At 39.8% G+C, this 16,130-nt stretch overlaps 3 protein-coding genes across 6 annotated transcripts in view; 1 reads left to right on the forward strand and 2 right to left on the reverse strand.

Annotated features, from left to right (window-relative positions):
* Nucleotides 1-7,815, reverse strand: part of LOC121911514 (SLX4 interacting protein) — a 36,309-nt gene extending 28,494 nt beyond the window's left edge. For 2 of the 4 annotated variants that reach the window (XM_042433066.1, XM_042433063.1), the window contains exons 1-2: nucleotides 7,534-7,700; nucleotides 6,970-7,027 (exon numbers count right to left, since the gene is read on the reverse strand). In XM_042433066.1, coding sequence (XP_042289000.1) covers nucleotides 6,970-6,996 — 27 coding nt within the window. In that variant the 5' untranslated portion in view covers nucleotides 6,997-7,027; nucleotides 7,534-7,700. The other 2 variants (XM_042433065.1, XM_042433064.1) reach the window with 2 other exon arrangements.
* A 244-nt stretch (nucleotides 7,816-8,059) lies between these two features.
* On the forward strand, nucleotides 8,060-11,841 carry mkks (MKKS centrosomal shuttling protein). The gene is made up of 4 exons (XM_042433057.1): nucleotides 8,060-9,187; nucleotides 9,861-10,042; nucleotides 10,197-10,307; nucleotides 10,414-11,841. Exons 1-4 carry the CDS (start codon nucleotides 8,203-8,205, stop codon nucleotides 10,840-10,842), a joined length of 1,707 nt encoding a protein of 568 aa, XP_042288991.1. The 5' UTR covers nucleotides 8,060-8,202; the 3' UTR covers nucleotides 10,843-11,841.
* Nucleotides 11,842-11,917: 76 nt separating this feature from the next.
* srd5a2b (steroid-5-alpha-reductase, alpha polypeptide 2b) lies at nucleotides 11,918-14,434 on the reverse strand. The gene is made up of 5 exons (XM_042433068.1): nucleotides 14,061-14,434; nucleotides 13,057-13,220; nucleotides 12,850-12,951; nucleotides 12,617-12,767; nucleotides 11,918-12,498 (listed from the first exon to the last, which is right to left on the reverse strand). The coding sequence occupies exons 1-5, from the start codon at nucleotides 14,333-14,335 to the stop codon at nucleotides 12,432-12,434; spliced, it is 759 nt and encodes a 252-aa protein (XP_042289002.1). The 5' UTR covers nucleotides 14,336-14,434; the 3' UTR covers nucleotides 11,918-12,431.
* Nucleotides 14,435-16,130: the final 1,696 nt, after the last annotated feature.

A 16,130-nucleotide genomic window follows, 5' to 3' on the forward strand; every position in this document is an offset into this window, starting at 1 on the left:
AAGTAATGGATGGACTGAGACCACCCACAACATGACAAAGAGGAGCAACAAGTACTGCCCTAAAATCCAAAGTGATGATGATGCACTAGAAAGCATTGAACTGAACAGGGCAGCAAAAACATAGAGTCATATAAAGACAAAACCAGGCACAGATTTTAGGCACACAGTGTATAACTGGAAAAGACTGTGTACAGAAGAGGTTACTCATTTAGTAACAGGGAATACTAATGCACACTAAAAGCTTTGTAGTGAGCCAGGCTTGTCCCTTGGGCTGAAGAATCACAGACAGGATGACTAAACTCTACAACTCAGACTTGAGGGATCTTCCTATGGCCTTGTTCTCAGGATGATGTGAGAAAATGAATTAACAGGGTGTGTAGGGGAAGGCCCCTGCCACTTAGGTCCTAATTCTGGACACAAGCCTGCACTCCACAACTCCAAACTCTGTCCAGTTTTCCCCTCCTTTTCTTTAAAATGAACTAGGTTAGCTCCTTCCTCAAAGAGGGAAACTGAGACTTTCACTCGCAGTTCAAAAGTGAGGTTAGAATCTTTTGTCAAGAGACATTAAAAGGCTAAATACCAGAAATTTGGTTCTTCAAATCAAATCAAAGTGCCAATATTTTTCATATTTTTTTCCCCATGAGCGCTTTTCCTTTTTAGTTGTCTCTGTAGAAGCCGCTTTACTTCTGCTTGCAGGTCAACTAGAGGAGAGGGCGCCCCCATATGACTAATAGGTGAATTTTTCTGGTAGTGCTTAATATCAACTGTCTTCTGGCACTTTGCTTCTGCAAAGTGTGAAGTTCTAAAGCCCTAAAGTGCACCAACCTGTACTAAAGTGTGTCATCATTAGTGTTGCCAAGACTGATGCAAGATTACTGTAGATTTAAGTTTCTTATAAAGACAGATAATTAATCTGTAATCCTCTGACTCAGAACATTAAAGAATACCAAAATCCAAACACCAAGATGTGGTAGCCACAAATGAGAAATTGTGAAATACTAAATAGTCTCTGTGCAAACACATTATTTTGCAAAGATACACAAAAGTTGTTCAACAAAAACAAGCTTTCACAAAGACAAGAATACCGTGGACCAGAACAGAGCCACCTTTATGTGCCAGCTCTTCTTGTATAAAATGTGTGCATGTTTCCTGTCAGTATGAGCTCTTCCCTACAGATCAGTATTCTCTCCATCCCCTGCCTTTTGTCTCGCGGCGGTCCACGGATGACTGGTGGCCTCAGCTGACTGCCTCCAACAATTACCAGTGCGTGGGAAAGCCTGGCAACCGAGGGTCAGACCTTGTCAATCAAAACAGAGGGACAGACAAGTGGCCGAGTCCCATAGTGGTTTCTTGAGCTGGACTTGACACACGTTGGACTGGTTTTTATAGCCTGCCTTTAGTTTCTGTCTTTCGAGACCTAAGAACGACTTCACAGATGAGTGTAGAAACTCCGTTTTTATACACCAGTTTCCAGTTTATCAGGTATGACCCTGCAATAAATCATGTGAAACTTGTGTTCCGTTTTTGCTCACACTGTGTCAGAGAGATGTTAATTGTGATGTTACGGTCATAGTTAATGGTGCCGCAATGGACTGCATTATATTGAAAAGGTGTTTCTAATATTCTGTCCCCCTCATGCATGTAAATACTGACTGGGACGACAAGATCAATCTTCTAGGATGCATGGCTTAAAATTAGTTAATTTGATCAATATCTTGGAAGGAAGAGAGCAGTACAGGGTTTAGAGTGCAGTCTTTATGGAGAGGCACAGCAGGGTGAATCCCCTAAAGTGGTTTCTGAGCTTCTGATTGAGTCTGTGTTTTGGGCTGAAAGCCAGACATCTAGCAAGCCTTAGACTAACTTCCTTTTATCACATTAGAGCGGCAGACAAGGCTCGACTGAGAACTGGACATTAATGATAAACATTGGTCTGCCCCTCACACAAAAACAGCATGTGATTCGTGGGGTTTCTCAGAAATGGGGGATGTTAGGAATGCAAACTAATGCAATCACACTAATGAGAAAACAATTAATTTGCCCAGCAAAACTGGAGGTTTAGCAGAGGGCCCAAAATTCCCCATAAAGTGTCAATGTTTGAGTCCAGGCTGCAATGTTTAGGTGCGGCTAGCACAGCTGTTACAAAGGATATTTGTGTTGAATGTGGCAGATAGTGTCAGACGAGATGAAGAAGGACAAAAAAGGGTCAGAATCTAATTTTACACAAAGGATCTGACTACAATCACATCATGTGGCCTAAATTTGTCAACTCCAAGCACAAAGAGTGACCAGTGGATCGCTAAGGTGAACTCTGCCATGAACTATGACCTCCATGTCCCCCCTGCCCCCCCCCCAAAGCCCGGCTATAGCCCCTCTTTAGAGAGATCTCTGCAAGTAGCATAAGACTTTGAGGATGCAGTAATACCGACCACAAGGACCTTGTCTTCTTGAGTAAAGCTGGAATCTATTCTCAATCAGTCTGGAACACCATTAAAAAAGTCAGTATGCTCGTTAAAACAGCCCTCTCAGCAAATACTACCACATGCCTTTCTCTACTGTATCATAAGCAAGGCCCTGAAGAATTCTATTAACCTGACATATTCATTTATCAAATTCATGTACTTTGCTTTGACACATTTAAGGCAATACTGAGCAACTGTTACCGTTGTTGGAAAGAAGGGTTTGATAAAGGGCCAAGTTCTAGAGGAAGTTACTCTTTTCATACGTACTAAAATGGGCCAGCAGTGTTTTGTTCTCTGTCTTGCACAGGCTTTTTAGAGTTATGAACAGAGGCCGAGGGCTGAATAAGAAGCAGCAAGGAGTGCTACTTAATACCAAATCCTTTATTGTGCCATCTTTTGTGTGCTGTCACACAGTGAATGAATAGGACTCTTCCTGCAGGCTAAGCTCAACTTCTTCTATCCTAATTCTCCCCACTGGCAATCTGATAACCTGCAGAAAAAAAAGGGTTAGGCAAAGACAAAAACTAAATAAACATTTGAGACATAAGCTGCCCACCATCCACAGCACAACATGAGACAACTCCATTATACTTTCTGTCTGTAAACAAACAAATCCTGCCTCAAACTCCCTGACTGCTCCTTTCCCTTTTCTGGTCTTCAAGGGCTCTGGTCTATATCACTCTCAGTTCCCAAAACACTCTCTACCTTCCCTTATCTCTCTCCCAGACCCGGCTCTCCATCCTCCCGCCTGTGCTGCTCCAAGTTGGGCACAGGGCCCAAACTCTATGAGCAGCTTCACCCGCCTCCCCACCTCGCTGCCCTTTGCCATTGCTATCGCACCGTATAAGAACCAGACCTTCTCGGACTGCACTTAGCTCAGAGGCTAACACTAACCAGCCACAGATGTTTACATTGGGAGAGAAGGGGCAGCAGATGCGGTCTCACTCAATAAAACTTGCATCTCTCCCACTCTCCCTTTGTCTCTCTCTTTTTAGGACTTTCTCTCTCTTTCTGCAGTCTGCAAAGAACCCAGGGGAGCTCTTTAGATCTGTGGGTGTGACAACTTTGCTCTCAGGCTTTATTTGCCTCATTCCCAGCTCTTTCTCTGCTGTGAGTTACCTGGGTTTCCCCTTACGGAAAAAAAAGAGAAAATTCTCTATTCCAATTTTTCAGACTGCCAGATACTTAGCAGTGAGGCTTGAGACTTGATGATTACTGAGGTGACTGTTATTTACAGATAGTGTGTGGAAGTGTGTTCTGTGCAAAGCTCCCTTCATTCAGGTGAATGTTAGCACACCTGAGTCCTCTATTTGATGATAAAAAGAGACACAACCCAGCAGTGGAATTCCAGCAGCAAGAACAGACAGGAATATCTCCAGGTAACACTCAGCAAACAAAACTCAGGCAGACACATCCTTGAGAAATTGGTAGATAGACAGAAATAGCAGTTTGAGAAGTGTTTGGCCTCATTAAGAAATTTGAATTTTGTTTGGCAATGTAAGACAATGCTGAGATGAAAGGGTTTTTTTTAAAACCCATGTTTTAAACCCTCCTTTTCTGAGAGATTCGCCATGTTGGAAAGTGTCAAAATGTTTCTAATCAGACTGCAATGATTTTGTACAGAGGCATGATGTGTGGTCTGATATGAGCTCATCTACAGAGTGACAACATTAAACAGCACATAAACCTCTGACATTAAACTGCTCTGTGGTACCTCAAACTTTTTATTCTTAAAAAACACTTTGGTCTCTGTCTCGACCTACTACATTAGATGGTTAGAAGTCAGCAGTGCATATTGCTAATAGAAGGCAGATTGCAAGGCTCTGGAGCGGTAATGTCCTGGCAGACAGCAATCGCTTCAGTGGATTGGTGTTTTAGCCTGCAGGCCCTTTTCAGGAGGTCTGAGAAGTGGCAGGTCACTATATAGTCTAAGCCTATTTAAGAGGGAGCATACCAGCACCTCCTGCAGCTCCACAGACCAGGGAGGGAGCCGCTTTGAAAACATTTGAGGAGAAAGGATCGTAAAACACACTGCTGAACAGCTTACTAAACATGGCATGGTGAATCCAAGAACATAACTCGTAATTACTTCAATAATCCTTGCACTGTGCAACTGGCAAACACTGTTTGCAACATGCCTTTGTGAAAACAATGATTCATTCATTAAAAAACATGGCGGTAGTGGTGTTTGTTTTGCGAAAGAGGAGCCCAGTGCAGCGCCTTGAATGCTATTGTTTGACCTGATCCTTTCTAACATACTTGTTTGTGGTTAGTTGGTTAAGCATGGTAGAGGCTCTGTGCATTTTCTCAGGCAGAGTAACACAACAGTATCATTATGTGCCCAGTGGGAAGGAACCTTTCGTGAACCTCCAGGGTTTTACTCTCCCACAACCAGCTAAGGGGGGTGGTGGGGTGGCCTGTATGCAGGCATGCATATGAAACAAATAAAGGGAGCCAATGCAATATCTGGTCAACTAGGCACACATGGCATTATGGAGGATGTGAGAGATCAGTGCAAATTTCTGAAGCCCTCATTCAAAACTCTCAATAAATGAAACATCAACAAAAGAGAGATCAGCGGCTTTCCCTGCACTTAACAAAAACATCTGATGTGCATTATTCCTGACAGAGCATCAGACTGAGGATGAACAGCTTGGCTTTTTAATAGAATGAGTTTCCTCTGTCCTGTATCGCTGCGTCCATTAACAAACGGCTCTCAGGGAGGCAGTCCGTTTTGAGATTTGCAAAAGGTAACCAGGAACTGTTCTGAAGGATGAGCAACAACATCAGACAGTTGAAATATGTATCTTTACTTCCCTCTAGTGGCCAAAGAATTATCTACTGGTGAAGGGCAAACTCATTAAAAAGGCAACATAAAAGGCATTGCAACAGAATATTAATACTGTGTTCATTCTATAAATGTCAGAAAAGCAAAAATATATCCCCGTGTTGCTTTATAAAACTTAGGAACAGCTTCCCACTGCTGAACAACAGCTTTTCGGTGGTTTAACATAGACCATAATAACTAAAGCTGTTTGCTGGAAGTTGTGTCTGTAGTAGGTTCCACTGTTTGGCAATGACGCGAACATAGTCGTTTTATCATGAAAGCTGGCAATAAAAACTGAAAGGCTTTAATCAAATGCAGATTTGTTTTATTCTTTAGTACCTTGTGTGCACTTTATGTGGGAAAACATTTCACTTCTGGGAAGAAATGACAGTAAGAATGAGGCTTTGTGGTCAGTGAGAAGCAAAAGCAGAACCCAAAAGCTCCTTTGCTTAAAAACAATAGATTTTCCAATATCTAACATACAGTAAGTAAATGTTCACAAGATACTAAAGAATATGATTGTGTTTAGATGATGACCTTTTACTTTTAGTCACCAGTTCTTTCATGATCGGACCTTAGATCTTACTTTGTTAAATTTGTTTATGCCAAACTGGACACACACAATCATAAATAAGTTATAAACTTTTACTTAGTACCAGTTAACATGGGTACAACATGAAATAGTTAGAAAGGTTTGCTTTGCTGACAAAGGCTCTGAGCAAATGTAATTCTGAGCAAATGCAAATGAAAATGAAATTCAAAAATCCAAAAGCGTGCCAGTTATATTTGTGATTCATCTGTATACAATATTTCAAATACTGTTTGTATGTACTGTTACACACACACACACACACACACACACACACACACACACATATATATACATACATACATACATACATACATATATATGTACTTTGTGTAATTATTCATGTTTCAACTGTACACTTACTTCTAACATCCATGGACAATTATACACTTTGCCATAGAAATATCCACCTGACTTGCACTAATGTACAGTGTATTATAGCATATTAACATCATTGAACAGTGTATACTCAGCACACAGTATATTATAGTTATGGTTATATCTCTATCTCTAGTCTCTATTCTATGTTTATTTATTCTTTAAATTTGTCTATTTAGTTATTGTATATAATTTACCCTTAGTTGTACACTGTATTTGTTTCCTTTACCTACCTCATTGTTTTTGTATTTTGATTTATGTCAACTGGCTGCTGTGACACTTTCATTTCTCTTTGGGATTAATTAAATACTCTAAGTAATCTATCTGAACTTAACAGTTATACAGAACTTGCCCAAAACATTTTGAACAGAGAAATACATAAAATATAACTGTTGAGTTAAACATAAACACTTCTTGTAATGGCTTGAAAATTAAAGATTTCTTTGAAATTATTGTCAGCTTTTTTGCATGTCCTTTATGAATGTTATGTAGGCTTTATACTGTATTTTCAGTCACTGCTTCATTTAAATGGTAGGCTCACAAAAAAGGTCAACCTTTTTAAAATTGTTTCGTTTTTAAGAAGTTGCTGCACACAAATGTTGAACATTTTAATATAAAACGATATTATTTAACATAATATAATATACAGTATGTTACTTTAAAACAGAAGTGTACTACAAGGGTCTGTGTATGCTGATTATTTCACTTTCACTTACCTTAATGACAAATTTGAGAGGAGCCATTGCAGTGAACACAGCAGTCAGTCAGTGTCACCTGAAACAAGTGTATTGTCATGGATTACAGCATAGACTGCATATATATTATTATTGTTTACATATTTAATATATTTTTTTATATACAGTCTATGGATTACACGTGGTAACGTTAGCCTAATAACACGCTCCAATGATCATGCATTGTGGACAACATGTAATACCAGCAGGCTATAATTTAACCACCTTCCTAAAAAAATAATACCAACTATCTTATGATTGACACTTGAGTGTCTATGATGAGCCAATTAGTATTCTTGTGCTCGGTTTCTTACACAGATATGTATTTGGCTTCTCCTAAACGTAATACACCGTAATGTTAATCCTAAATCCCCCCAAAAAACGACTTTTGACGGTCTAACAGTGAAAAGCTCCCAAAACGAATAATTATTGCTAAAAGCAGCATTGCTATAACGTTAAACTATCAGTATACAATGACGCTACAAACACATAATAACAAAATGTGTTTGGAACAACGCTGTGTAACAACATTAACAGATCTCATACCGCCAACAGTTTTTGAATGCTTGTCAAACGACGACCAGGCTGCGGAAAGATGACGTCACACTTAATTTGTAGTCCTATTTGTAGTCCTGCAACCTCGAAGCCAGTGTGAGTGGGAGCTTTTCAGCGGATTTCTTTTGGCAAAATATTCCTCGAAAATACTGAGTAAGGTAGGAAAAGCGACTGTCTGTCTCTGTTATCAAGCGGGGTGGCGGAGCCATGGAGTTTTAAATTAACAGCAATAATTTCTACGTACTTTTTATCGAATAGGATCCAACGCTGTGGCCGCTACCATGGAAACGAGTGAATATTTTAAAAAAGCCTGTATTAATATCGAAATTATACGTCGTCGAGTTGTATCCATATATTTTTAATTTACCATATAGTAGTCTCTATCACATGAAATCAACATCGTTTGCTTTTTTAAGTATACTATAACAAAGAGGTCACCCAAATATAGTTGAATTATGATCAGGCAATGCGATAAGCTTCACTATCTTTGTCGTGGCAGACAACAGTGCCTAAAAACGAATTTTTCGTTCAACAGACAGTTTTAAAGGACATTTCTAACCTACCTTATCTTCACTACTCAAAGTAAAGTTACTGTCTAAGCGTACTTCAGTACCGTAAGGCTGTCAACAATGGTCCTAAGGTGAAATAACTGCTGAAGTGATGTCTCGAGTCGCCAAGAAAGCTCCATCTCTTTGCACGGATTTACCACTGGACAACACTGACATTTGTGACAAGCTTCATATTCTGGGGCAGCTTCTGAGATCTTGTTTTGGTCCCACAGGTAGACTGAAACAAGTTCATAACAACATTGGAGGGCACGTTGTAACCACCTCATCTTCCTCAGTTCTGCTTCCAGCAATTTCTTCGCCACAACCTTTTATTAATCTGATAATAACCTCCATTCGCAACCACGTTTCTCGTTACAGTGACTGTGGATTGTTTGCTGCCATTCTTTGTTTGGCTCTTATTCAACAAGCAAAGCAGTCTGGTGTCAAAAGAAATGTGGCTATCAGACTGAACAAGCACTTTCTGGGTTTGTGCACCAGTTATCTTCATCAAGAAGACTGTGCATGTAAAGTGAAGCTCGACTTCTGCAGCAGCCACATCTTGATCACATTAGCTCACAGTGTTATTTCCAGCAAACCAGCCAGTGTGCTAACAAAGCCAGAGGCACTTCACGTCAGCAAGCTGGCAGTGCAAGCCTTTTTGCTGACTGTGCCTTGTAAGAGCCCAGGTATAGTCAGTCTTGGCAGGATAGTGACTGTCTCTGTTGAAGGCCAATCTGTGCTGGATTCTGCAGTGTTTCCGGGCTTACTGGTGGACATACCTGATGTCTTTGGCATCTTCAAGGTGGAGAATCTTCCTCCTAATCCACTGCGTATGGTACTGTTTAGTGTATCTCTTGCTGGGGATCTTTCTGAACTAGGAAACGGGACAATTGAGGTGCATCATGGTGCAAACACAGACTCTCAAATTCTGGATCAGCTCCTGGAGATTGGCAAACAGGTGGTTAAAGACGAGGTGAAGCTCTTTGTGTGCCAGAAGGTCATCCACCCAGTCCTGCAGCAATACCTGAGGAGTCATGGTATCATAGTGATGGAGAGACTGGGGATCACTCTTATGGAGCCACTTATTCAGCTGACAGGTAGGCCTCTAAATGTACGCACAGAGCCTTTGGCAGAACCATAATGGCAAATTCATGTTCTGTAGCTAAGCACAATTTAAACTCACAGAACATAATTTTAAATAACATGAAATTTAATTATAGGGAAATTAGTATAAAATGATGCACAACATATCTGTGTGTGTGTGTAATGCACAGTAGCTCCAGCTCCAGGGATGAAACTAACTTTTTTTTTTCATTATTGATTAGTCATCCCATTATTTTCTCAATTTAATGGTGAGTCATCTTGTCTACACAATGTAAGAAAATAGTGAAAAATGGCCATTATATTTTCCAACAGCCCAAAGTGATATATTCAAATAGCTTGTTTTATTCCACCAACAGTCTAAAACGAAAAGATATTCAGTTTAGTATTGTAAGTGTTTACATTAAAGAAGCTGGGACAAGGGAATGTTTGGTATTTATGCTTGAAAAATTACTAAAATAAACTAGCAGCTTTAGTTATATCAATGTAAAAATAAATACATTTTGAAGCTACTGCTAAAGCATTGACATTTCTTCATTCTTTTGGGTGTGAAATTGTAAATGTACATATGTATACTGCCTCTACTGCCCAGCCAGAGTATATCCCGTGCTATAACTCTGCTCTGTCTATCTAAGCTCCTGTTTCATCTCTGTCTCCTTTAACAACTAGGTGCTCAACCTGTGGCCACATTACATACCACAATCCCACGCAAGGCCTATGGAAACGTGAGGGATCTCAGTTTTAGGCAGTTTGGATCCAAGACATTGCTGCATTTACACCCTCCTGGGGAGTCAGTGATCTGCACGATGGTCCTCTGCCACAGGAATGAAACAATGTTAAATGAGTTGAAGGTAAGATAGAGTTAAAAGTGTTGGAACTATACTGTTGGCCTCAGTTTTAGTTGGCTTTGGTTTTAGAGATGTGTCAGCCTGAAACCTCCATTAATAGGAGGCAAATGTGACAGATGGACTGATGTATTAATTTCCATCTGTGCGACTATTAAAGGTGGCGTGCCAGAAGACAGAACATGTGTTGAGGCTCACCCTGAGGGAACCATCTGCCTTACTTGGAGCTGGGTGCACTGAGACCCACTTAGCTGCTTACATCAGACACAAGGTGAGATCCAGTATTTAGTCTTGAACCAGTGAGCTGTACAAAACATTTGATTTATTTCACATATTTTAAGGAGAGCATGTCTTATTCATGTTATATTTCATCCTAGAGCATGAATGATGTCATTGAGACAGCGTCAGTGTTGGGATGCTCACAGACAGAGTACCTGCTTGGCATGGAGGCATTCTGCCGCTCTCTGGAGTCTGTGGCTGCAGCGCTGGAGCACAATGGTGGGAATTCTCTTATTGATCTGACTTGTGCTCACCACTGGACTCTCCCTGCGGATGTGATGCAAGAACACATGGAGGATAGCTTGGGCCTTTGTGGCTGTGGACTAGTGGAAAGTAGCCCAAGAATGAAGTGGAGTTATCTTAACACTAAATATCCAGAGTTCTCACCTGCACCCTTGTCTAGAGACACGACTCTCCAGCCACATGTACTGGACTCCTTCACAGCTAAGCTCAATGCGTTGCAGGTTGCTGTAGAAACTGCTAATATTGCTCTGGATGTGCAATATATCATTCAAGATATGAACTAGCGGATGGATGAATATATTCTATTCAGTGAGGGATTCTGGTTTGTGGCGACCACAATGAGGAATAAATGCTCTTTTTATTTTTCGAAAGTAATATTTACTTTCTATGTTAGCACTCACTTTAATGAAAATCTGAATGAACCCTGGAGCCAGTCAGAGGGATTGTTGACCCTCTGTCCTGTTGTTTCCATCTTTTGAAAGTATTGTGTTTAGTCATTGTCTTATTATCATATTTGTCCATATTTTCCTTTATAGATATAAACTGTCACTCTTTTTCTTAATTTTGTGGGCTACTGGCTATAATCTACCAGCCTTGTTTTCAGCTCACATATGGTGTATGTGTTTACTCTTAGTTTAGTGTTTGAGCTGGTAGGAAGCAACCTTTTGTCCACATTGTCCAAAATTTAAAATTTACAAGCTATATCAGCCACATTTCCAGCCAATAAAACGTAGAATTTAAATGATGCACAGTTAGAAGTGTTTGTAAGATTGACATGAATCAAAAAATTCAGCTTATTTATGAGACCTTTACGATTACAAACTGGCATTTTTCTGTTGCAATTGTCTTTGGTCAGCACTAGGAGGAGCTGCAAGGACGCTGTAGATTTTGTTTTTTACCAGCATAGTACCAAAAGAAAAAAAACCTACCAGCTCTGGGCTTGTGGTAATTTTCCACCCTATTTCATGACACTGTGTTACATTCAAAATGTTACCAGTCTTAACCTGCTGACTGGTGTTGGTGCCGTTCCTTGACTCTGTCTACTGTTCAGTGTTTCATGCCATGTTGCAGACAGTCATAACCATCTCATGTGATAGGACAATGAGCCCAGATTATGACAAATGAACGTTTATTTCTTGTCACAAAATCTCTTCCAATCTGAAACTGTTCATTTCATGAAGTTTCACTTATTAATGTCTTTGAGTTTCATTCATAGCAGTGTGTACAGAAAGAGTTGAACAGAGTTTTGTATATGGGTTAACATTAAAATGTACCAGAAGTTGGATGAGCATTCTAGTTAATATTAAATTATGTGTAAATATTAAATGACTGTCACTAGGTCCTGCAGTGGATATCAGGCTTTGCCATCATAAATCTACTGAGCCAGGTGACACTATCGTCCTGACCTAACTTAAAGTTGCCTCTGATCCTTCCCTCACCAAACAAAGAGTAGATACTTGGCAGCTTGACCCAGCTTTATGTATCTACCCTGCATCTGCTCAGGCTAACCTACAATGACTGGCTCAACTGGCTTCATAGGCAGTTTCATCCGAATGCCATGATCCGCTCAGTTGTACACTAGCAACCCTCCTGGTATGAGTAATTTTTCCATGCATGAATCATGTTCCTTGACCTGTCTTACCAAAGAAAAAATAACATGGTTTTAATGTGAAGTTGAGTGTAAGAGCATATGAAAGTCTACACAGTAATGACAAGCAAAATCATAACAGATTCTTGTGCAGTAAAATGAGTGTGATGTCTGATTAAAAATACAACAATAGGAGTGTCAAAACTGCACTAGTCTTCTGCTATTAGGTCCACAGGGTACACAGTTGTTGTCTGTCCTTATAAGATGATGGCGAGGTGCTTTTTCTCAGAGGATGAATGGAATCAACGCCTTTCGTAACTTGGGATAGTCTTTGAATTTCTCCTGATAAAACCTGCAACAGTGAAACAAAGGATAATAGCTATCAGTCAGAAATGGCATATGGTAATGCCAGTGGTTTCACATTGTGCCTGTACTGCCTAGTTATGCTTTTTCATAAATGTCAGAGGCACCTGTGATGGTAATAGGCTCTTGGTCCAATGAAACAGAGGCTAAACACAGCAAATGAGAGTGCTGGAAGGGCCCAGGTGGCTACTGCATAGCCAAACCACTCCACAATCTCTCCTAAGTAGTTGGCACCAGACACATATTCAAAAAGACCTCCTGCAGGAGAGTAAAAAGACCGCAGGTCACCACAAACACAGGATGGATGTGAGTTAATGAATGTGTAATCTTTGTGTCTTACCTGTAGGAATCTTGTATATTACTTCTCCTGGTTTCCTCAGGTTACGTAGAATATAGTCACTGTGTATATTGATGGCCATTCCGACGTAAAACAGTACTAAACCTAGGAGAAATTTTTACTTGTGCACTATTGACTTCTCAAGAGATACAATTCATGAAGCTTTTCATATTTTAGATAAATAAATGAAAGAATAAAGATTGCACCTACCAGTTTTAAAGCGATAGTCAGCTGACCACTCATCATTGAACTGAGCACAGTGCAGCAGGTAGTGTCCCTGCAGGAAACCATTCAGAGAGCAGAAGAAACCTGCTGTCATCATCACACCCAGTGGGAAAGGCTTTCCTCTGGTCCGTAGCGAATAGACAAATGTCCTGTGGTTGGTGAAGAAATAGATACAGCAGGTAAAAAGATGAAGGGATAATCTTTTTATCCATGCTGCAAAAAACCTTTTATAATCAGATGGAAAAAGGCCCCGTTCTTCACGGGAGGTTACTAAAGCATTCCTCACACTGCTTTAGCCTTCAGATTATAACAGCAGGAAATCTCATTTTCAAAGCTCCTTTTTTCGCTTTCTCCATCTGAAAATGTGTTTGTAATATTCATCTTGCATAAAGTGACTGATTACATGCATCTAGCATAGTACAATATAAAAGTACAATGACAAAATATGCTTTTTAATAAGATGCTAATACCATTTTTTGTGAGTAATAGGATTCAAACATTATTATTGTATATTAAGAATGGGAGTTTAACCTTTTGAGTGATACAAAGAAAATCTTGAATTCGGTTTAGTTTTTGTAAAATTTGCTCCACACGATCTTACTGTCATTAATAGAACAAGATCCATGATGAATACAAAGTACTCCTATAAGGACTCATTTTCTGTTCATACCATATACAAAAAGCAAACAGCATATCCCTACAGACATAACTGAAATACTAAAGATGTATATGACAAAATAAACATGAGGAAAACTACAAACTGCATCAAATCAGTGACAAATAACAGAAATTAAAATGAGTCATTAGTAAAATGAATCTGAAAATAGTCCTGCAGGCAGTTTTGTAGTTATGTGTATCTTGAATGAATGGGAGTGTGTGCGCCTACCTCCAAAGACACTGATCACAGCTGCACATCTTAAAGTACATCTTCACAATTCCCTTCACAGACAGATCAAAGGGCCACCACCAGCATCTGTCTCTGCTTTTACCTTTGAAAGTAGTGCATGCAAAAGGTCCCAAGCAGTAGTGTCTTCCCCATGCTGGAGGGTTTGTCCGAGGTGAGTGTCAGAAGTAGGGGGATCAGGAGAGCCGGCATCTCCTGAAGGAACCAGGCTAGTCTGGCTGGGACCATCCTAGTCAGAGGAGAGAGTCTCATATGGCGCCCATAGGAAGTCTGGGTTTTCCTGTGATGGACCAGATGCCCCAGTCCTGTCAGGATCAACCCACAGCTGAGATAGTTGATTAGTTCCCCATAGCAGTGCATCTTGCAGCAGTATTGGTGAGTGTTGCAATAATCTGCGTCTCTAATCGAAGGCGTCTGTGTAAAGTTAAGGGGATGTAAACAGCAACTCTGACTCCTCCCAAAGGCAAATAAAGAGGTGTCAACCAGCTGAAACACGAGTGTGCTCCCTTTTTTCACAGCGTGGGTACAAACATTGCTAGAGGTGAGGTTATTATTATCCTTTCCAGCTTGGAACGGGCTCGGAAAGTGCTGACGTTAAAATGCTGAATTTCCCATAGCTACAACAGAATTGCATGGAGTATTAAAATCACCATGCAAGTCAGCTGCTAGAAATCTGTTTTGGTCTGAAGTCAACCAAAGTCCCTTGCTAACAACTTCCTCTGTCTGTCCATCCTGTTTACAAACTCACACAGCAACATCTGCACCAATCTGAAATGATTTAGTTCTGTTTATAGTCAGAAGTTTGTTAGTAAATTTGTTACGGATCACTTGTATTTATATGAAGCTTTCCCGTTCCTAATCATGGGAATAAGTGTGAAGTTTAGTGATGAGGTGCTCAAACAGGACGACTGACTAGTCTGGAGCAGACAGGGAGGAACGTGGCACAACACACACAGTTAAGGCAAAATATTTTTACTACTGTGAATCATAATAAATCCATTTCTGTGCCAGAGACAGCCTCACTAAGGATAACCTGTTCTTCCTGATCTGAGCACTGACTTACTTTAATGCCTGATGACATTATAGGGCAACTGAATATTGACAAAAGATACATTTTACCTCATGTTCTGGTATTTCTGCTATTACCTGTCAGTGACATTTGAGTGGCCTTAATGTATAACCCCAAGCACGCTTTCCCTGCATCTAAATCAACTGATCAAGTGTCAGTTGTAGTATTTTCTTAAAGTTACACAAAATCAACTATTCTGGTTGTAATTTGATGTCAGTGGTTAGAACATAAGTGATAAATGATTTTAAAAAATGCTGGAAATGAACTAGGTCAAATTCACACCATCTGTAGTCACCTTGTGTGAATATATAAATGTATTATACATTTTATTAGATTTATATTCGTGTGGATCCTGCACTGTAAGAACAGTGTTGTTACGAAATTCCTCCAAACATCTGGCTCCCCCTGCTGGTGACATTTGCCTAAACAGCTCTACTGTAAAATGACAATGAATAAACACAGTGGATATTTATATTACCCAGGATGCAGCATTGCACTGAGAAGCTGTTACCATACATGTTTGACAGTTGGAAAACCGGATTGAAAAGTACACAATTTACAACCACAGTAACACTAACTGTTGCAGTGCTGGAAATATAAGACTGTTAATTCATTGCAATTTTGGCAAATGGCTGCATTTATAGTGTGTGTGTGTGTGTGTGTGTGTGTGTGTGTGTGTGTGTGTGTGTGTGTGTGTGTGTGTGTGTGTGTATATATATATATATTTTTTTTTTTTTTTTTTTTTTGGAGGAATATACAACATGTTTATTAAAGTCAGAGATTCATCAGTGTAATGCATATACCAAGTAAATTGTTTTCTGTGTGATTGTAAATACTTGAAGAACAAGACACCAGAGCAGACATGCTTTTCAGTATATTTTACTTGTTTTGTAACATGAATCCGCGGCCTTATCTGAAGAGCCTTTTGGGATGCTTTGTCAGTGGAACCTGAGATCAAAAAAACTCCATTTCAGGGAGTAGTTAAGTAGTATATTTTAGGTTTATGACGTGTAAGTTCCCATTCTCTAAGCAAGAACAAAAAAAAAATAATAATAATAATACAAAAACCATTTCTAAAAGACAAAG

This window comes from Thunnus maccoyii, chromosome 14 (genome assembly GCF_910596095.1).
Source record: "Thunnus maccoyii chromosome 14, fThuMac1.1, whole genome shotgun sequence".
Lineage (NCBI taxonomy): Eukaryota > Metazoa > Chordata > Actinopteri > Scombriformes > Scombridae > Thunnus > Thunnus maccoyii.